The following is a 23,865-nucleotide window of genomic DNA, read 5'->3' on the forward strand; positions in this document are numbered from 1 at the left end:
GAAAGCAAACTTCAGGCACTTTTACATGAAATTTAGAATTTAGATATATATGACTAGACTTCAAGCATTTGTGCGTGAAATTCAACCATCTCATGTATCTCAAATACCCTTCTTTTTCTAGTATTTTGTTTATAAAATTCTGAGTCCATCATTACTTACCCCTTTATCTCCTTGGCCTACTGAATACTCCATATTTATTCATATTGAAAAGGTTTCGGAACCGTCAATGGAATTTATTCATGAATGAAAGAGAGAAATACATTTTTTAAATGAAAAAATGGAAAATGACATTTCGAAAGGTAAAATATTACATTAATAATCAACAAAGGGATGTGAAATACAGCTGTAAATAGCTTTTTTTCTTAAACCACCAATTAATTATATATGTATCTACTCTACCACCGTGGACCCAGTCACCACCAAAATGCTTCTTATGCCTTTCTCTTTGCCATTGTTTTTCCAAAATGCTAAACATTCACCATCTGAGCTTTGTTGGGAAATACTGCATTGCATTGAAAAAAAAAATCTCATTTGATTTAGTAACAATTTAATCTATTATAATAGATAACTTGTCAGGTTAGTACTTTCATTTTTTCATAAATTATCTTTTAAATGACCTGGTACGTGTGTCAGAATTAAAATCTACTCATATATAGCTAAAAGCACTAACCTTTTCAATGAGAGAGAGATAGTATGGCTTGACTTTTTCCACATCAATTCGAACCTTGCTCTTGCTATATAAATCATATTTGCTGCATTAAAATTTGCAAATTATAAGTAACCTATTTGAAATAAAAATTTAATCTGAAGGAAGCAGTAAAAGTGGAAAAGGAAAATAATTACTTAAAAATCTTGAGCCACTTCATGTTCTCTCTGTCCTCCTCATTCATCAAATGTGTGTAAGCTCCTGACCTATGTAATGCTGTAGAATATTATCAAAAACCAAAAACACAAAAAAAATTAGTTCACATAAATTAATCAGAATATCGAGCATACGGTGAGTTTAAATTCAATGCAGCATTAGTGGTGTAAAAATTATTTACATAGTTAGGTCACTCAAAAAGTAATTACAAGTGAGTACTCTTTTTAAAGTTCAACATATTTTTAATCTTAAACGGCGTGAGTCTTGTATTTATTGGATTGACGAGTGCCGCTACCAGATAGTTACAAAATGATCTATTTAACTAGAATTCATTTTTAAAAAATAGGAAGAATGATAATGGATGACGAATAAAGCAAGGTCTTTTTTAAGTTCAGTGCATTTCCCCCTTTAATGAATTCCAAGTGATACAAATCTGTATTATTTGAACTAGTGGATACTCAACACAGATAATTATACAAAGAAAAGATAATTATAAGTATTCTTACCATAGAAAGAATGGTAACGGATGACAAACAAAGCAGCTGAAGGAAGAGTAGTTCCATTTTCCTTAGAGACCAAATACATATAATCATCATGTCCCCATGACATAACAACCTTGTCAAGTCCACAACCTTCTTGATATACTCCATTCTTTGTGTTGTAAATAGGGTTTTTGATGTCTGGATTTTCCTTAAAATACTGCATGAGAGAATCAATATTTGTTAGGGCATAGTATTTAATATGTATAAGTTAAAAAGCACGGGCGGAGTTAAGGAGCGTAAAGAGGTTAATCATATTTTTTTCGTCCAAAATTAAAATGTATATATATAAGGTCAAAAATTATTCTTACTGTATATATAGTATTTGGTGTTGAATTTCCATGACTTTTTCGTATGTTTATTTCTTTATATTTTGAATCTTAGTGAAAATTCTAACTCTAACATTAATAAAACAAAAGCATCAATATACCTTCTGGTGAACAATTGATTCATCAAAAGCACAACCAAGAGGAAATGTGTCTCCAACAACAGCCCATTGAGGAAGCCCTCCAAAACTTGGAAGAAGAAGCACTTTCCCTAGATCTGTGGTCCATACAAAAAAAGAGTTTAAGTTATATGCACACAATGGCGATATAAAAAACTTGAAGGTTTTATAAAAAATAAGTAATTTAATGTTCGTATTCTGAACCTCGTCACATAAACTAAAATAAAGGGAATACTATTCAATTCGTTACATACCATGAATGAGGGCAGTCAAATGAAGCCAATCTTCATTTGGATAATCTTTCCTAATAGCCTCAGCAGTTTGTAACAAGTGCTCAATTTGTGGTTCATCCAAATCAGGATCACTATCATCAACCACGTCATTTAGAAGTTCACAACAATCCCAAATACTCATTACAATTTTGTTCAATTTGCCATATTCTTCTCTCATTCTTTTCACCTGCATTTACAAAAAAAAAAAAAAAAAATCAAGATCAAGCATTAATACCATGCATTAAAAAAGAGCTTGATGAAAAGATGGATTTGAGTGATTACTTCCGAATCACGAATAAGTAAAATGTAAACAAGACGAATTTTGGCACTATAAAAGTATCGATCAATGAAGTGAGGTAAAGATGTTAGAAAAACACGGTTCGAATTCCAGTAAAGATTAAAAAAAAAAGTAATAATACGTAGGATACTGTCATAAAAAGGAGAGTTACTTGATATTTGTGTTGGTGCAACTTTTATAAATAGATTTTTTAAGAAAAGAAAAAGAAGAGGAATTTTGAGAGTTTGTTTATAATTGTTTTGTTGACAAGGCATTGAACTTACATAGTCATAGGTTTGGTTAATGTGTTGAACCCTGTAAAATTCCTCCACTGTCTTTTGTCTCTCACTTTCTGCATTATAATCCCTGTAAAATAAATTCAACTTAAATTAGTTTCATATAAACACATTATGGAGTCATGAACGGATTCTGGTATCGAGAATTATTGACTCGACTAATTGATTTATCAGAAAATTATAAAATTAAATCCAAAATACCTAAATGATTGACCAAATGCGTTTATGTCTGGCACTTCAAATCCATCATCAGAAGGCATTAATGTCTTTGGTTCCACAAATCCACCGTCCAAAATAAGTTCATTGGGGTTGAATGGGACTTTTTTCTCCTCCACTTGTAAACCTATCAACAATTATAAAATTTAAATTTCTATATATAATGTTAATAAGAGCTTATATATGTTGCTGATGCGTGTCAAAAATTTCAAAAATATTTTATTTTGCAAGGATCATATACGAGTGCGATAACATTTTAGGAGAACTTCAGATCATTTCATTCATAACACAAACTAATATAATTGAAAATGAAATTAACAAGAAGGATTATGACATACCATACTCAGGCTGCTCAATGAGAATAGTCATTTTCCCACAAAAAAATCAACAAAATATAATTAAATCAGGAGATATCTAGCAAATAATGCAAATGGGATTTTGTGTTGTGTGATGTGAAGGCTATTGAAAAATGTGGCTATTTATAGTAGTCAGAGTAAAATGTCCTTGCATGAAATTTGGAATATTTTAGAGTCCTGAAAAGAAACATGTTGTTTGGTGGAGTCCTCAAAAGAAAATCTAGCGACTCCTTAAAGTTTCCAAAATCGGATATTTGGAAATATTCGAGTCCTCAACTGAAAAAAAAAACTTTTCAATTACTTATAAATTTAGCATATCCCTTAAGACCCGTTGAAATGATAACTATCCACGTCACCGACATTTCATCCAATCTATCTACTCACAAGTGCGTGTTGAAACAACCAAATATAATATACTTTCTTTTCTAATTTGTATATCAATATCTTAGATGACGCGTTTAAGATCACTAATTCAAATGATATTTCGTTACATTAAACGTATGTTTAGCTTAAGATCATAAGATTACAAAAAAATAAAAAGAATTTCGTATCAAATCAAATTAAAATACATAAAATAAACAAATAGAGTAGGTAGTTGGATTCAATTGGAACTGAAAAAGTTTAAATTTCCTGATGTATGATTAGAAATCGAGTAACTTTATCATTCTTAGATTTTTGGTCTACTTATACTCTTAATGTTAGGAAAAGGTTTTGTTTTTACTCTTGACCCCAATAGAGCTCCGACCATAGGGTAGTTTTTCGTTATAGTCAAGATTTGAGTGATGAATGTGAATTTTTAAAAGAATTAGACACGCGAAATTCAGTCATTTTACGCTGAAGCTTTGTCTGTAGTAAAAGCAAATACGAGACGATTAAACTTACGATAAAGGTATGAACGTACCAAAAATGTGACGGATGACAAATATTGCGCAATTTCGATTAGTACGCGACCAAATTTGATTATTATTTTTTTTTAAACCAAATTTGATTAGTACATCCCATTTTAGTGAACACGCGCTGATGTGAGATTGGGGAAGGTTGACTATACGTGTGATGAGTCAGCTTTACGTGTATGATAGATTTACATTATTAATGAAAAACTTGAGCAACTACTGACTAGGAACCAAGTCAGTTCCTACAACATTTTGGGATGAGTTTCTACGTATGAGCTGTGAAGAGTACAGTCGTGTTTTGTTTTATCCTTTATCCAGACAAAAGTATGTCAAACTTACGTCCAAGTTGTACAAATAAAATTAAAAATAAAGTTACGTCCAGGCTGTTGAAACGTCATCACACTTCAGACCCAAAAAAAGAAAACGTGTATGGAAAGTAGAGACAATTGAACAAGGCCGAATATGTGAACCAGGGCGGAGCTAGTATCCGCATATCGGTTCGCTCGAATTTAATAACTTTTACTTAAAATAACGTATTTTGTATTAAGATATTTTAGATATATATAAATATTAAATTTAAAACTTACTTATTATCACTTGAAATGAGGTAATTTGCACTTGCTTCGCTATTTCGTGGTAGTCTTTAATTTTTTACCTCATAACAAATAATTTTTTCGATGGGAATAAGTGTATATTTTCGCACCATAATATTCAATAAGTTACGTCTTGCATGTTTTTTGCCCTTTGTCTCGTTAGACATAAATTTGATTGTTAAAGGGCAAAAATTAAATATCGCCCCATTTGAAGAACAAAACATGCAATTTCTTCTTTGAAATCATTATTCTAAAATTCAAAATCCATAAAGTTGAAATCCTAACTTCGTCTCTGTATCTTACAATATCCTCGGAAGATGCTAGTTTGTTTTATTTAGACACTTTAACTAATTATCTAATTATTATTTAAACGTTTTTGACTTATTGAACATTTGAAATTTGGAAAATGTAATTATTAGACACATCTAAAAACGTCAAAATGGATCGCATTTGCTATACAAGCTCCAATCATCCTTCTGGTCGACATGCGTGGTCAACTCTGTTGTTACATACTCTTCCTTCTGCTTCAGTTTATAAGTTTTAGTTTGACTGTGATAGGGTGAAGTGACTTTTTTTAAGAAAAAAACAAAGATTATTGAAATTTAAAGTTTTAAACAAAATATAATGTTTTGATTGTAAACCTTTTGAAATTTGTAGCTTTAAATATGTTATAATATTTTGGTTAGAAAAATTCAGGGAGCAACTTGTAGAATTTTGACATCATCATTTAACATGTGTATTCACCTTTTTATAACTTTTGCACCTACACCCACTCCGGACATTGGTCTAAAGTTATGCTTGTCAAAATCAAACTTCAGACAAAATATTTGAAATTATATATAAATGAAGTTCAAAAAAATGGTTGGACTTTAGGAACTTCTGTCATACATGACTGAAGTTAGAAAAAAAATAACTAGAGCAAAAAATGGTTGTAGTCAGATAAATAAAACTAAACTTCGATCATATGTGCTTGAAGTAAGGCAAAAACGGCTGAACTTCAATTATATATGATTGAGGTTCAAGCAAAAAATGACTGAAGCGAGGCAAAAATGACTGAACTTCAGCCATACAAAAGTGTTTGAAGTTTAAACTTTGTCAAAACAAACTTCAAACATGGTATGTCTAAAGTTGTTCGATATGGGTATATTGTAAACTTGTTAAAAAAAGCAGATACAAGTTAAATGGCAGCGTCAAAACATATTTTCATACATTAAGGATAAATTGTGAAGTGTAACGTTAATTATTTTTGAGTTTAAAAGTATAATTCATTTTTAAACGAACAAAAAAGAAAAATATTTTGTAAAAGAAATCCTTCAATTATAAACAAAAGCTCCAAAACTATTGACACAAGAACTTGGAGAGAAGTAGAAAACTTTTATTTCTTCTGTGTGCTATCTATCAAGAGATGAACGTCTCTTTTATAGGGTGAAAGAACCACCCAAAAGTTACAAGAATTAATTACAAACTTTAATAGGTACATGTAACATAGAAAAGGGTCATGGAACTTGGTGAATGTGTATGGACATCCATACATGAATATGTATTTTATAACACTCCCCCTTGGATGTCCGTAGATAATGTGCCTCGTTAAAACCTTACTAGGAAAAACCTAGTGGGAAAAATCCTTAGTGAAGGAAAAAGAGTACACACATCTCGTAATATGCATTGAGTGCTGCCTCGTTAAAAACCTTATCAGGAAAACCCAATTGGGAAAAAACCTTGGTTAAAGGAAAAAGAGTACAACACGTATTTTACTCTTCCTGATAAGAACATCATTTGATATCTTGGAAAAAACGCATTCCAATCTTGTATCTCAACTTCTCAAAGGTTGATGTTGGTAATGCCTTAGTGAACATATCTGCTCACTTGAATGAATCTGTTGAACATCTATCTCACCATTCTGTTGAAGATCATGTGTGAAAAAGAATTTTGGTGAAATATGCTTTGTTCTGTTTCCTTTGATGTAAACTCCCTTAAATTGAGCTATGCAAGCAGTATTATCTTCATACAATATCATTGAAATCTTCGTTTTCAAAGAAAGACAACATAAGGGAAAGTCACACAAATACAACTTTTTAAAATGGTAATTAAAAAGATTACAACTCCTTTAAAAAAATAACATAAATGCAACTTATTCAAAATTTTAACTTCTTAATTACAAAAATACAACTTTTTACATTCCTAAAATATCAATAATACATAATTTTAGGAGTTACTACCATTAATGCATATCCACTTTTTACTTTCTCTTTTTTTTTCAAAATCATTAGAATGTAATTTTCCAAATAAACATAACAAAATTCACTTCAAATACCATATTCTATCTACCGTTTTAAAAGAACTTTTTTTTCTTTCGTTTCCTCCTTTTTATTCTTCTTTTTTTAATTTCACTTGATGATGATTCAATTATTTTTTTGTGACTAAAAGAAATTATTTGAATATATTAACATTAAGAAAAGTACATGAAAAAATATGATATGGAAATATGGTATAAGAAATGTACATGAAAAAATTACCTTAGAAAGTATATGGTATATTCAAATTGGTATATTAAACTGAAAAGATGATAACAAAATGTTTGTGAACATAATAGTAGAAATTAGTATATTTAAGTTTGTATATTATATATAGTACATAATATAATATTATTATTTGTGTATATAGTATATAATATTACAATGTACCTAATATATGAATATATTACTTTGTGTGTCAACCAATTGTACTCTACAATAACATATAAAGTATACAATATACAAAATATAGATAGAATAATATAATTACTTATGGATTGACACCCCATCCCATTAAACTTGACTTCCTTTCTGCCATCACATATTTACTATTCAAATTTTTTTCTCTCTCTTCCGTGAAATAGGAAAATTAACTCAATTAAATTTATATTTGTATATATTTATTATAATAAACAATATATGCCTAATATATACAATAATTTATTTGGTCAAAGATATATATTTATATAAAATACTTTTTTGTTTAATATACATAAGAAATCATTTTATATATAGTATATACTAGTTAATATACATAAAAATAATATTATATATAGTATATAATAGTGAAATATACGTATATATAAGTACAAGAATATATATACTTGTTCAAGGAATTGTATAATATATATCATATAAACAGTAGTATACTATTTTATGGATTAATGCTAGTTGAGTATATTAGGATGTTTAGAAAAGTAATTAATGTGTTTTGATATGTGTTTAATTTGGTTATCGCTAATATAGGAAACTCCTTATTATTAACCTTTTATTCATAGCAACATTTTTTTATTTATGGTATAAAATTATACATATACCCTAAATATAGACTATATATTGTAGATTATGTAATTTAGTTAATAGTTGTAGATTATGAAATATTTTACTTATTTATTTGTATTTATGTAACTTCCCCATTACAAAACTTGTTAAGTCATTAATATCAACCCTGCACACTCTCGACTGGCTTCATGAATGACTTTTATCTCAGCATGATTGAAACATGTAGCTGATATAGTTTGTTTCATTGAACGCCATGGTATAGTTCTATCCCCACGAGTAAATAGGTAGCTTGTTTGAGACCGAATTTTATGTGGATCAGTCAAATAACCTACATCTGCATAACCGATCATCTCTGGCTTGGATTCATTAGAATAAAATACAGTCACACCTCTCTATAATGGCATCCGCATATAACAACACCTCTCTATAATAGCCAAGTTTTTTCGGAATCGATTTTTTATGTTATATTTTACTTCTCTATAACAACATTTCACCTATAATAGCAACAACCAACTTTATAACAGTACGCTCTTTGTAAAATTACCCCCCATATAACAGCTATCTTCTTTTTTTGGTAATATAATAATTAACCATCTTTATAAAAATAGAATATATATGATTACCAATAATATGTGTAGAGATTTTGACCAAATATTTGACCATTTAATACACTATTTATGACAAAAAATATCATATGAATATATATATTTTCATCATTAAACGGTTTTCATTCGTTATACAAAGTGTGATTAAGCTTAGAATTTGGCTATTAATAAATGAAAATTATATTTTATGCATCTTTTTTGCCTATAACAGCGAAGTATTATTTATATGTCAATGTTGTTATATGTGTATAACAGTCATTCTCTATAACAGCTGAAAATTTTCGGACCCAACGATGCTGTTATAGAGAGGTTTGACTGTAATCCCATATCAGTTGTTCTCTAAAGATATCTGAATATACATTTAACACAATTCCAATGTCTTATTGTCAGGGAGGAGTTGAATTATTCAAATAAACTCACTGCAAAATATATATCTGATCAGGTATTATTGGCAAGATACGTTAGTGCCCCAGTTGTATTTAGATATGGAGTTTCATCACCAATGAGCCCTTCATCTTGAGGTCAGAATGGATCTTTATTTATATCTAGCGACATCACAACCATTGGGATACTCAATGGAATCACTTTAACCATATAAAATTTGGTGAAACTTAATTTTCGTAAACCTTTATATGCTTCAAAACAATTTAAATTCCTCGCGAATTTCTTTCATTGTCTATATAGACATAGTGACAACAATTCATTATACGCATATCAAAATTTTCATGTATTTCCAGACTAATTAGAAACCTCTTTACATCGACCACACGAGAACATATCTCCATACAATAATGCCAGGAATTTTGCGAAAAACTTTTATGCCACAAGGCACAAGCCGTACTTTATATCTTAAGGATTTCATTTTACTTTTCGCATAAGAACTCGTTTGTATCCCACTGGCATTATACCTTGAGGTCCTTGGACTATAGGTCCAAAACATCACTTTCCAAGTGAAACAAAATATACTTGAATTGCGTATTTTTATTTGGCCAATCATTTATTTGTCCACTCTTTGATAAATTTGAATTCAAGATCCTAATCTCCATTTATATTATTGAGCGCTACATTAAATCAAAGATACGGTCGACAGGCATTTGATACTTGTTCCAATGCGACATAACTTTCTGAGATCTCTTCATCTTTCATTATTTTCAGGTATCTGAACCTTTTCCAAGATTTTACGAAGTGTTTATGTCGCGGTGCTCTTTTAAAGCACTTGCCTCATTATTATGACCATCTTTATCATCTGCTCCTCTCCTTCTTCAAGGAGTTTACCTTGGAACTGATTAGTATATCGCCATAGACTCTGTCCTTAAAGGACTTTAATTCTAATAGAAGGATTTGCAACTGGAATATGATAATTCACTTTTTGGTCAGCAAATACATGTGGAAATTGACTTGAATTATTTTTTCAACGAGGATCATACCGGTGATAATTCATTACATATTACCTTATTTTCCAGCCGCTTATCACCTCTCCCCCTAAAGTTAGAAAATATAACATTTACCCCTAATATTATTTGGGGACCCATATTTGTGTGTTGCGGTGGAGCAATTGAATCATATACCGCACATTCAAATATCTAGATGGGAATATTCGGTTCCTGATCTTTAAACCGCAACACACAATTTGGGAGCTTTGTTCTCATAACCAATGGTTTAGCTATAATTGGAGGCACACAATTTCTGCTAAACCGACTTGGATATAAACCAACATTATCAACATAATTTCATAGTTTGAAATTGTGCTCTTAATTTAAAATTTTGAGCAAACAACCTTGCAAAAACCAATTGGAGGTAGATACCAAAGCACATCTGACCATACCATAGATGCATCTATTAATACCATATAATAATAAATGGTTCACTTGGCAGGTGAACGGGCCATATTCACCTTTTATATGTTCCAAAAACCAGGGAATACAACCCCAACCTTCGCTGGTACAATAATCAATTTACCATGAGAACAAGCAGCACAAGAGAATTCTTAAAGAATCTTTTATTTCTTCAATATTTAACCACGTGAATTCTCAATTATTTTCGCATCACATTTGAACCGGGATGGTCAACCTGTCCTGCCCACTGATGTTTGGTTCAGTAAACTTTTCGTTTACTATCGCATGTGATTGCATCTCATGCCTATATTTTTGTAGTCCAATCAGGAGGAAAAGTCGGGTAACCTTTCATATAATTATTGATGACCCGCTTTGATTGTAGTAATAGGAAGATTAAATCTTCCCATAATTTATGGTCTCAATATAATTAATTGACTTTGAAACTTAATAAGTTTCTTTTGAGACTTACTACAACCCCAATATTCTGAACAATTTCCTTCCTCCGGATAGGAATAAATTAGCACTTCCATAACTCCCAATTAATTATGTAGTACCACATATTTCATAACACCATCCGTATGGTGAACATCTACTTTTAGGAAGAAAATGTCACGCCCCGAACCTGGCCCTGGACGTAACACGGCACCCGGTGCCTGACTACATGTGACCGAGCGAACCGACTGGATGGCTGAATCAACATGTGATACCAAAACATAACTAATTTATAAAATAAAACTAACACATGCTGATTAACTAAAAGTCTCACTGAAATGTCATAATGCGGATATTCTTAGACAATCTGAACATATCTGAAAGTAGCCAACATGACTAAACCAAACAACTGAATGACTGCCAACAAGGCTAACATAATAAATATCTGACTGTCTGAACTGTGTCTATGAAGCCTCTAACGAATACAAAAAGGTAATTGTCTAGAAAGCTGTGAGAACTGTATGACTGATATCGCCCCGAAGGAAACTGGGGCTCACCACAGTAGCTGATACAAACACTCCTAAGTAGCTGGATCGTTAACCTGTATGTCGTTACCTGCATCGCGAGATGCAGGCCCCCAAGCAATAAAAAGGGACATCAGTACATTTGAATTGTACTGGTATGTAAAGCAACTGAAGCAATAAAATACTGGAACTGAAACTGAACTAAACAGGAAAGCAAGAAGCTGAAGTACTCCCTGTTCTGGATGAAGAATCACCTGTAAAACTGTAAATATAACTGTGGCCTAGGGCCCAAATAATGTGCACAAAAACTGTGGCCTCTGGCCCAAGCAATACGTATGCATAAACTGTGGCCTAGGGCCCAAAAATACAGATACAGGTGTTCAACATTAACAATTTACAAAACTGATACTGGCTATAGCTGATAGCATGATAACTGTTTCTGATTATGGGACTCATGTAAATAACTGGTTATACACTGACTGAGACTCATGTGATAACAATGCATAAGTCTATAAAGATTACGTGCTGAGTTCATGATGTTCAAAGTGACAACCATGAACGAATTCTGTAACTGCAACCCTAGAAGATAACAGTTCTATATCATATCATGAAACTAGGGCTAACTATATTCTGAGTCAAATTGCTGACAAGTATGAAGAATGAGGCGTAGGGAGAATCATGAACATTCCCTAACGTATATAGTTAGCCTCACATACCTTAATTCCAGCCTTTGAGCGTAATACAATGTTCGTCAACCCTTTCAACTTTGATCTATATCAATACAAGTCAAAGGGATTCTATATTAGCAATAATATTCATGCTTTGATCATCTAAGCATTTTATCAAACACTTAGTGGGCATAAAGCTCCACAATCTCCATTAATGGTGTTTCTTCACCCAATTCCCATCCTACTACTTCTAGGTGATTCTACAATCTCAATTAGGTGTAATTAACACCATTCTCCATCACCTATATCATTATAACAATCTCAAGTCAATAATTCAAAACCCTACTATAGTTCGTGTAATTCTCTTTACTAAACCCATTTACTATTCTCCCAAGAACTCATCAATTCACTATTATGCATGATTAGAGTGTAGAAGCATTACCTTTTTGACGTCCAATCCTCTTGAATACGAGGTCTAGGGTTTCCACGCCCAACAATAACGTTCCACTCACAAATCTATTGATTAGAAGGGTTTACTCAAGTTAGAAAGAGATTAGGGACTTGAATTCAACCTAGAATCGTGATAACACTTACCTTGTATGGTTCTTGAGGCTTGGGACTTGTTCTTATTAACTTTAGGGTAATTTTTCGTGAATGGGGTGCCGGGGAAATAAACCTCAAACCTTAGATATAACTAAAAACGCATAACCCGAATTTTTTACCCGAATCTGACCCGATTCGCGATTGGTCCGCGATGCGGGGCCATGGCACGCGCCCCCACGCGCCTGAAAGAGCTACGGGTGTCGGTTCTGCACAGTGTTCGGTAAAATGGACATAAATTCTTGTACAGAGCTCTGTTTGGGATCCACAATATACCGTTGGAAAGATATTTCAAAGGGCTACAACTTTCATGTTTTAAGTTTCCTCAAATTCCCAACGGCGTTTCACCAAATTTGATTGGAAGACAGACGTATCGAAAATTTAGCCGATTCTATCGAATTTTAAGTGTCTTACTATTAGTCATGTTGAGACGATCATATCTCCTTGCTCCGATCTCTGATTGTCTTGGTCCTTATATCGTTAGAAAGGTATTTCTACATACTACAACTTTTATTTAAGGGTACTTTCCCAAATTCCCAACTAATCAAGGAGTTATCACTGCCCGAAGTAGGCTTATCATCCATTTTCGCAAAACGTTCGAATCTTCAGTTTTTTCACTAAAACTCTAATGATATGAGTCTAACCTTAGTTCCAAGATACGGGCTGTAACAGAAAATTATTGTCATTATGGTCATGGTCAAAACCTTTATAGGCAAGATTAATTTCTTGCTTTTACCCTACAATAGTTCATGATAAGACATACCACAATATTCGTGACGTACTAAAAGTACGTGACCAATGACCGTTTATGCCAAAATATTTCTTTATTTTTCTCAAACCCCCCATAGAGGTGAGTTGTGTTATTTATTCAACCATACATGAGCACGTACTTATCCATAATTTTTATCACTTCTTGACATATTCACCTCCAAGAATGGTCGCGTATTCACGATGCTTATCACAAGTCACATTCTCTTCAAAGAATTGACTATAATCATTTATAGGTGTTCATAAATTTTCCTTATAAACTTATTGTCATGCCTTGGAATTTATCATATTTATATGACCCTTGTCAACATCACTTCGAAAGCTCAAGTGTACCTCCACTTTGTATTCCTTTCTTTTGATGGAGGATTTATAAAACTTATCAAATTAGGTCGCACGACAACCGCGAGCCCAATGACCTTTTCATACCACATTGAGGTAAAAATAACCTTCACCCGTTGAAGGACCATTTTGAGAACCCATGGTGTTATTCCTTTTATAATTACCACCATAGTGACGATTATTATATCACCCTTTGTCACGCTCACGTTTATTCATACGACCCTGATAATTATTTAGTCTTCATTCAGACTTTTGATCTATCGCTCCCACATTCCCTTCAGGGAATGGCGAAGATCTAGTGGGACCGGCTTTATAATTTTTCATAAATAGACATATTTTGTCTTAATCATCATTATATTGTTATACCCCAATTTAACCCGGAGTACAACATATTGGAGATTCCTATTTTTATTATTTTAAGGAGTCGCCACCTAATTAATTTAATGGTGAATTAGGACACCTAATTTTTTAACTAAGGTAAAGCCTAACTAAACCTCCGTTAATAGTCTGCTTAACTAGTGTGATTCTAGGTAAGAGTTCTATATTATCCTAAAGGGAAGGGGTTAGGCATCCTTTAGAATCCGTTAACTACGGTTATCCGGCTAAACTTAGGTTAATTAATTAAGATTAAATAAGATGCTTAAATTTTAAGAAAATGACTTATAATGTTACTAAGGTTTTAAAGGAAATATAATAACGCTGTTTAAAATAAGATTTTAAAAATATGCTAAGGCTTTAAATAAAAATGCTATTTTAAAAATGAGACTTTGCAAAATATAATGATACGCATATAAATAGAAGTTTTTAAGAGAAGACCTAGCCAATTTAAACTTAGAATAAAATTACATCATATGGGTATAGTGATGTAGAAAATCATAGACTTATTTTATAAATAGAATGCGAAGATGATGAGTTTTCTTTCTCTTTTTAACTAACTTATTTAACTATGCTCGGCTAAAAATATATATATAATCGGATGAATCTTGAAAACAATGTTTATAAAATATATTTGAGTTTATATCTGCGTATTAGTGACGCTTTAGAAATGTCTATGATAGTAAGAATAAAGTATGATTCCCTTTACTTAAAATATATAGGCATGCTATTTTGCAAATCAATTGTTCCCAAAAAAATAACTATTAGACATTATAAATAGTTTTAACATGAAAAGAAGAGAATAAAACTTATGAAATTAATTGTTAGTTTCCTTGGATTAACTACCCATTACTAAAACTAACCCCACTAATTTTGCTAAAGTTCATCTAAGTTAAGGAGATAACAAAGTAAAGTATTAATTGCACAAATACAAATTAAATGCATGAAATGAAATAAAGGAGCAAGTGATATTGAATGGGCTCAGCCCATTTTTAAAAGGCTGTTATGATCAGCTGATGTTGGGCTTCGGCTCAGAATATTTTATTGTATTGCTGCGGATAGAACTGATGGGGACGATGACTCGAGAATATTATGTTGGGTTTTTAGCCCAACATCGAATGCGGGAGAAGAACGAGTCCCTCAGACTCGTATGCGAGGTTCATACGAAAAATAAAAGGAAAAGGATTAGTATACGGTCAATGAGTTATATTAAACACATGAAATATAAACTCAAACAAGCCAGCAAATTGTGTATATTCTATGTATATTTTAAGTATACCTCATTGCCTTAACAAAATTAAAACACTTATAAGTATGTTGAGGATATTCCTAAACAATCACCATACAACAGCCAATGAGAAACACAGAATCAGCTCACGTTTTGAAATATTTCAACTAACTGTGCTAACATGCACGAGATTCCCTACCGGATTTCATCCTCAAGTTCATAAATAGCAATTTCAACATGTATTGTTTATAAGATAAGAAATTATTCCATTTGACATATAAATGAGGTGGAGACTATTTAATTTACACAAATCAACAAATCCCTAATGGACAGTGTGCTGAATGCAGAAGTAGAAAACAACATACATTTCTACAATCTACATGAGCTCACACAATTCCAACAAAGCCATGCACATGTCGGTTTAAATCATTAACTTAACTAACATGCAGCCAGATTCAACTGATTTGAGACTAAGCATATACTTAATAGAATTTAAAGCTAATAATACCTAACCCATGCCAAATAACTGAACTGAACAGCCATCTAAAACAGACATAACCTATTTTAAAACTCATATTTTATACACTCTATTGCATAACTGTGATTAATCTAGTATAAAGATTCCTTAGCCACATGTCTTTAATACAACAATCACAAGCTTAGATATAGAGACATAAATGATATCATATTAGTACAGTTCATGTTGACACATAATCAAACTACTAAACTGGAAGTTAAACCAAACTAAACAGGAAGCATCCCAATATTTTAACTTCTGGCCCGAGACTAGACTAACTAAAACAGGGATATTCATAATGCTACTAAGCTAAACTAAAATTAACCAACCGAGACAACAGACAACGTATGAACACATAAACACTCATCGAACTACCGGACTGAAATTAATTGACTAAAGGAGAGTTGTTCACATACTTAAACAAACTAAATTGAATTATCATGAATAAACATGCTTAACCACACAAGCAGACCAATACAGAAACATATAAACAGGCTTATCTAAATCAACGCTAACACATGATTAATCCCAAGACATACAGGTAAACAAAGATGAACTTAAAGCACCTGGTTAATCCAAACTTGCATGTAAAGCTGCAACAGTCCCAAAACTGAACTAAACATAACTAAACATGTCTAATACAACTAAAATAACTACGAACAAAATCTGAAATACAACTAAGCAAAACAGATCACATAAACAGTTTCAAACATTTCAACAAATACTAAAAATAATTTAAGGGAAGGAAATTTACCTTCTTCGGGTGCAGCGAAGTGGGTACGGGCTTTCGATCTATGCTCGAACACTCTCAAATCCGAGCTTACGATGCTCGGATCCAAAGCAATACCAAGGCAAACGACACAAAAATTGTTTTAGCAACCTTTGACTCGATATTAAAACAATAAAACTAACTGCTAAAGGACTGATTTTTAAGGAATTCTATGCGGCTAAAAAGGCTTATATTTTAGAGATTTTCCGAGATTTAAAAAAACAACAACAAAAAGAGCTTGTTTCAGAACTTAATTTCAGGGGGATTTTGCGATTCAAAAGCCTTGATTCTTAGGAGGGTTTCTGCGATTTGAAAATTTGTTCTTGGGGAATTTTATGAAATCGAAAAACTACTCCCGGTTCTTGGGGGGTTTCCCAATCAAAAAAAATCCTCCTCTTAATGGATGCAAAGACTGATATTTATAGTGGCGAGTTAGGGTTTCTTGTGAAGAGCGTGGACAGAGGAACGTAGGGGATGGCAGAGGCGTGAGGAACAGGGGGAAATGGGGGACAGTGGTGAGTGGAGAGGAGCGGGTAACATGGGAGCGAGAATAGAGGGAGAAAGAGGAAGGGAGCGTGGAGAGAGAGAGACGAAGGAGGGAGCGGCGTTGGGGGGATCAGGGAAAGAAAGAAAAGAAAATGTGGGGGGGGGGGGGGGGGGATTTCGGTTTAGGGAAAGAGATTGTGTCGTCCGGGTCGGGTAATTATTTAGGCTGAATTGGCTAAAATGTGGGCTGGGTATTAAAATATGGACTGATCCGAAAATTGGTTTGAGGTGAATTAAAATGGGTAGTGGGCTATGAAAATTATTTTTGGGTTAATCCGAAAATATTGGGGGTGAATTGGGCTCGTATTTGAACTAATGATATTAATAATAATAATAATAATAATAATAATAATAATAATAATAATAATAATAATAATAATAGCTAGTAACTGTAATAGAATAATGAAACACCTATATTGATAAGAGGCTAATAATTATAGAAAAAATATAAATATATTTTTTAATTTGGCAAAAAATATTAGAAGCGTAAATAGGTATTTCGGAGGAGAGGCGGGACAAAATTGGGTATCAACAACTTGTCCCTCTTTGCCCGGTAATGATGAAAAGAATTTTCGGGCAAAGACGTTGACTCGGTAGCCTATTTTGTCCCGGCTAAAGGAAATCTGAGAGGATTATGGCCGAACTCCGGTCTCCGAGTTGCCTACATATCTCGGGCTGCATGAGAATCAGGCCGTGTGTAGTTCTGGGATAACTACGACACCTTATGACTAACGAACCCCGATTGGCGCGAATCTTTGCAAAAATTGTCCCAGTGTCGAATTATGATAACACTGGGTATTATGATAGAACTCTCGAATTCTGAAAATCGAATGTGTTGCAATGCAAGCGGAATATTTGGGATTGGAGACGAGTGTTCGAGGTAGATCCTTGACCCTTGTCGGGAAGTCTGATTATCCTTCCCAACCAAATTGCCCCAGTTCGCTACCGAAGAAATAGTTCCACGAGTTGATGTGTGATGCGAACTTTAATATTGTCAAAAAGTCACAAGCTAAAAACAATTGTTAGCAATAAAGAAATATATATGTGAATAAGATAGGGTTGAGGAAGTTTATACTTATAACCCATGTCTCGGAAGTTGCATCCACATCGAACTTTGGAGATGTATTGAATTTATGGCTTCCACTTGAAGAAGAATTAAGTCGACATTGATATCCACTTCAACGAAAGCTAAATCCACATCCACGCCTGTTTTTAAGGAAAGCTAAAACATGATGACGTCCACTTTTGAGGAAATCTAAGTTATGACCATACTCAAGCCCATATGTACAAAATTCACTGTGCGTGAATATTAATCCACGTCCTTATCCACGAAATCCATGCATCATCATAATACTCATGATGTAGAGAATGGATTCGCGTCCACATCCACAAAAATTCACTATGCACAAATATAAATCCACGTCCACGGTACAAAAATATAAATCCACATCCACTTCCACAAACTTTAAGAGCGAAAAAAATAAATCCACTTCCACGTCCGCATTCTGCAGTACAGAAAAAAATATAAATCCACATCCACTTCCACAGACTTTAAGAGCGAAAAAAATAAATCCACTTCTACGTCCGCATTCCGCGGTACAGAAAAAAAATATAAATCCACATCCACTTCCACAGACTTTAAGAGCGAAAAAAATAAATCCACTTCCACGTCCGCATTTCGCGGTACAGAAATATAAATTCACATCCACTTCCACGGTACAAAAATATAAATCCACGTCCACTTCCACTGTACAAAAATATAAATCCACGTCCACTTCCACGGTACAAAATATAAATCCACATCCACTTTCATGGTACAAAATATATAAATCCACATCCACTTCCACGGTACAAAAAATATAAATCGACATCCACTTCCGCTGTAAAAATATAAATCCACATCCACTTCCACTGTACAAAAATATAAATCCACATCCACTTCCACGGTGCAAAAATATAAATCCACATCCACTTCCACGGTGCAAAAATATAAATCCACATCCACTTCCACGGTACAAAATGTAAATCCACATCCACTTCCACGGTGCAAAAAAATATATATATAAATCCACATCCACTTCCACTGTACAAAATATAAATCCACATCCACTTCCACTGTACAAAATGTAAATCCACATCCACTTCCACGGTGCAAAAAAATATAAATCCACATCCACTTTCACTGTACAAAAATATAAATCCACATCCACTTCCACGATGCAAAAATATAAATCCACATTCACTTTCGTGGTACAAAATATGAATCCACATCCACTTCCACGGTACAAAAATGTAAATCCACATTCACTTCCACAAAATTTGTATTGCAAGAGAGATAAATCCACGTCCACGTCCACAATGTTCATAATGCAAAAAGATAAATTCACTTCCACGTCCACATCCACAAAATCTGCAGCGTGAAAAAATAAAAACCCACGTCCACTTTTAAAATTGTATAATGCAAGAAAGATAGATCCACTTCCACGTCCACAATGTTCATAATGCAAAAAATAAATCCACTTCCACGTCCACATCCACAAAATCCACAGTGTGAAAAATATAAATCCACGTCCACTTTCGAAAATTATATAATGCAAGAAAGGTAAATCCACTTTCACGTCCACGATGTTTTCAAAGTTGAATGTCTTAAAATATTGAAAACACAATTTGCCACTTACCTGATGAGGATTTTCAAAGTTTACTCGTTCCTGGTACAGCTGTGAGCTACAACTTTTTCACATTATTAGAGAACTTACAAAGAATAACTTTTTATGAATAGTAGAGTAGTTCATCAATAATAAACATAGCAAGCATTTGAAAATATTTTCAATTTAAGTGATCATATTAACCAAATCATAATTAATAATACTTTGAATGTATTATCACTTAGTTTTACAGTTATAAAGATAAATGCTTGCTCATAGTAAGACTTCATGAAATATTTATTATCGGTCTAATGGTCATATATTTCTTACAATTTTGTAAGTAACATTTACTAATGAAACAGATATTTATCTCATATTATAACCTTAAAATTAATGACGATACATCTAATGTTGATATCCAAATAAATATGATGATCATCACTCCCTCAATATGAATAGTGACCAAGATGCAATTAATTGTTGACATTTGCATTAACGTATTAACGAACATTTTAGTCATGCAGGTGTAGAATCTTTTATCATTGAGAAAAGTATTTTTCACACAAAGATTTCATGCGATCGTTAATTGAGCAGCTAATTCACGGGCTATATAGCTACTGAATAAAATAATACATATGCAATCTCATATTGTAAACTGTCGCAGTTCACTTGTGTTAAATAACTTTGACATTTTATGAATAATAAAATAATACCAAATATGAGCGATAATTTTCTTATATCGTACCACATATATTAAAACACATAATAGTGATCAAGGTAAGATATTTAATGACAGGCATGTGATTGTAATTATAAGACAAAAAACAATCAACCTATACCCAATTCATTTAAGCTACTATATATAGCAACCATCGCCGTTAATATCATTTCATACTTATGTCTTGAGAATTCAAGATATAATTAAGTTCATGGCTGGCATGTAGTTGAATGTAACTAGAATGATAATTATGTATTTCAAGAACCAAATTAAAGTAAATCTCTTGGAAAACATACCTCGCTTGATGTTCATAACACAAAAATGAAAACCATACAGAAACCTCCTCAGTTGATTAAAGCTTCGTGTTGATAACGTGTTGTAAAAGAAATCCTTCAATTATAAATTAAAGCTCCAAAACTATTGACACAAGAACTTAGAGAGAAGTAGAAAGCTTTTATTTCTTCTATGTGCTATCTATCAAGAGATGAACGTCTCTTTTATAGGGTGAAAGAACCACCCAAGAGTTACAAGAATTAAGTACAAACTTTAATAGGTACATGTAACATACAAAAGATTCATGGAACTTGGTGAATGTGTATGGATATCCATACATGAATATGTATTTCATAACAAAATATGTTATATATGTTAGGATTTTGCCCTGATTTTCTTACCATATTTGGATTTTACCTTTTCTTGAAAGAAGGGCGAAGAGTTTACCATAATTGATTTTACTTTTTCCAAAAGGAAAATATAATCTTCCATATTGGAGTAACCATTTTCTTGGAGGAAAAGTTTTGGACATCTATAAATTGAAGACCTCCTTCCCACGATTACAAAACATAATAACATTCACAGTGTAGTCGTTTAACGAGTCTTGTTTAGGGGAGATGTTCTCCCAATAGTTTTAATATATTTTTTAATTAGTTTCTCATATGTAGGTCAGTTAGCCAAATCATATCAATATATTATGCTTCTTTTAGTATAGTTTTATTTGTTGCTCGAATTATCATTATCAAGATTTGCAATTGTTAAGCTTCCTCATGACGCCTTGTTATTTCGATCTCAATAAGTGGTATCAGAGCCAATGGTTAACCAAGTTGAAAATAGGTTCAAGGCCAGTTCAAATCAAGATGCAATCGATTTCGCGATAATGAAGATTTTGTCCGAAGTACTACATCTGGAAATGAATTTCAACCATAATTTCAACACCCCTGCTATTGCATCTTTAAAAATAAATCCAAATATTTTTAAATCAATTTTTAACCCATAATATTTTTAACCTTATTTTTTAACCATGGCAAGTAGCAGTGATGAAGATTACGTGAATAAGGCGGATCAAGTTTTTTCAAGAAAATCCAGCCCAAAAGGGGAGATTTGTTCAGTTTTGCCCTAATTTTCTTACCATGTTTGGATTTTACCTTTTCTTAAAGAAGGGCGAAGAGTTTACTATAATTGATTTTACTTTTTCCAAAAGGAAAATATAAATCTTCCATATTGGAGTAATCCTTTTCTTGGAGGAAAGGTTTTGGACATCTATAAATTGAAGACCTCCTTCCCACAACTACAAAACATAATAGCATCCACAATGTAGTCGTTTAACGAGTCTTGTTTAGGGGAGATGTTCTCCCGATAGTTTTAATATATTTTTTTAAAAATTAGGTTCTCATATGTAGGCCAGTTAGCTAAACAATATCAATATATTATGCCTTTTTTAGTATAGTTTTATTTGTTGTTTGAATTATCGTGTTCAAGGTTTGCAATTGTTAAGCTTCTGTCTGACGCCCTTTTATTTCGATCTCAACAATATATATATATATATATATATATATATATATATATATATATATTACTATACAGAAGCATGGGTTTGCACCCATGCTTCGTCGTCGTCCGTTTTCCACCCAAAAAAAAAAGTGTGGGCCCCAACTAAAACATCAACCAATATTAAAAAAAAGCGTGGGCCCCAACTAAACACCAACCAATATTAAAAAAAAAAACGGAACCCACCATCTCCAAACTCGCGAAAAAAAAAAGTGGACTCCATATTAACAAAATCAAGCAATATAAAAATGCATCCCGTATTAAAAAATCAAACAATATTTATGTAATTTCCAAAGTATCTCATTAAATCAATAATGATGGATTCATTACCACATGTGTATCAATCCATTAGTGGGAGCAAATGAAATTATTGTACAGCAACATACTTAAAATACTTATATATTAAAATAAGATAGAATTTAATTACTTTTTCATTTTTTCTTACTCTAACAAATGTGAAAAGAGATTAATGTCATAAAAGAAAAAATAATATTAAATGGAGATCAAATAATTAATAAAGTAAATTAGTGAAATTCTAATTCTAATTGACGTTTCCTTAAAAAACCGTGCAAAAGAAAACATAACAAGTAAAATGAGTTAAACAAAAAAAAAGTAAAAAAAATGGAACCCACCATCTCCAAACTCACGGAAAAAAAAAGTGGACCTCATATTAACAAAATCAAGTGAAGCGCGGACAACTTCACTAGTTACGAAAAAAAGACAAGTATTGAGACAAATTTACTGTTAAGATTAGTTTAAAGAGAAATCCTTTTAATATATCTGTTATGAAAAACTTTAATTAAGTTTGTACTTTTATTTAATTAAAATAAGAATACAGATTAAACTTTTAAATCAATATTATAGATAGCTAAATTAAAAGAATATTAAATATTTAAATAAAATAAGAATACAAATTAAACTTTTTAATCACTATTATACATAGCAAAATTAAAAAGAATATTAAATATTTAATATAATATTAAAATGTAGAAATCAAACGAAAAGCAAATCGTTATGTTATAGTTAAACAATTAATGAGAGATATACAACTTGATAAATAGTAGTAGTATGTATTTTAAAGATAGATATTTTTAGCTTGTCCCCTCTACTCAAAAGCACTTAAGAAAAAATCAATTTCTAAGAGCTAAAATAGTAGTAGTATGTATTTAGCTTGTTCCCTCTTCTTTTTCTGTTTCTAATTTCTCAATTTTCAATTAGGCATAGCGAATTAACACTGAACAATCAAAACATCAAATATTAAATGAAGAAAAAAACTAAACCTATGAAATATCAGAAATCTTTTATCTAGAACTTTGTTTTCTTTTCCAACTGTATTTTCTCTTTTCCACTTTTGGGTTAAAATTGATACATGCAGGGAAGCGAGAAAAGAAAAATGAAAAATAAATACTCCAATAAGCGGTGCTATT

The 23,865-nt window shown here is 32.1% G+C and overlaps 1 protein-coding gene across 1 annotated transcript; it reads right to left on the reverse strand.

Annotated features, from left to right (window-relative positions):
• Positions 1-212: 212 nt before the first annotated feature.
• LOC132636849 (inositol oxygenase 2-like) lies at positions 213-3,521 on the reverse strand. The gene is made up of 9 exons (XM_060353892.1): positions 3,246-3,521; positions 2,893-3,034; positions 2,680-2,761; positions 2,101-2,305; positions 1,832-1,944; positions 1,369-1,561; positions 844-922; positions 671-752; positions 213-502 (listed from the first exon to the last, which is right to left on the reverse strand). The coding sequence occupies exons 1-9, from the start codon at positions 3,274-3,276 to the stop codon at positions 476-478; spliced, it is 954 nt and encodes a 317-aa protein (XP_060209875.1). The 5' UTR covers positions 3,277-3,521; the 3' UTR covers positions 213-475.
• Between the last annotated feature and the right edge of the window lie 20,344 nt (positions 3,522-23,865).

The sequence above is a fragment of the Lycium barbarum genome, chromosome 4 (genome assembly GCF_019175385.1).
Source record: "Lycium barbarum isolate Lr01 chromosome 4, ASM1917538v2, whole genome shotgun sequence".
NCBI lineage: Eukaryota > Viridiplantae > Streptophyta > Magnoliopsida > Solanales > Solanaceae > Lycium > Lycium barbarum.

What these genes read in the sequence shown, in the direction of transcription:
- LOC132636849 (XM_060353892.1), bottom strand. Translation starts at nt 3,276, where the DNA reads ATGACTATTCTCATTGAGCAGCCTGAGTATG. An exon ending in AAGTGGCTCAAGATTTTTAA is followed by an intron (nt 753 to 843) that starts GTAATTATTTTC and finishes ATTTTAATGCAG; the next exon opens with CAAATATGATTTATATAGCA. An exon ending in ATCTCTCTCTCATTGAAAAG is followed by an intron (nt 503 to 670) that starts GTTAGTGCTTTT and finishes AATGCAATGCAG; the next exon opens with TATTTCCCAACAAAGCTCAG.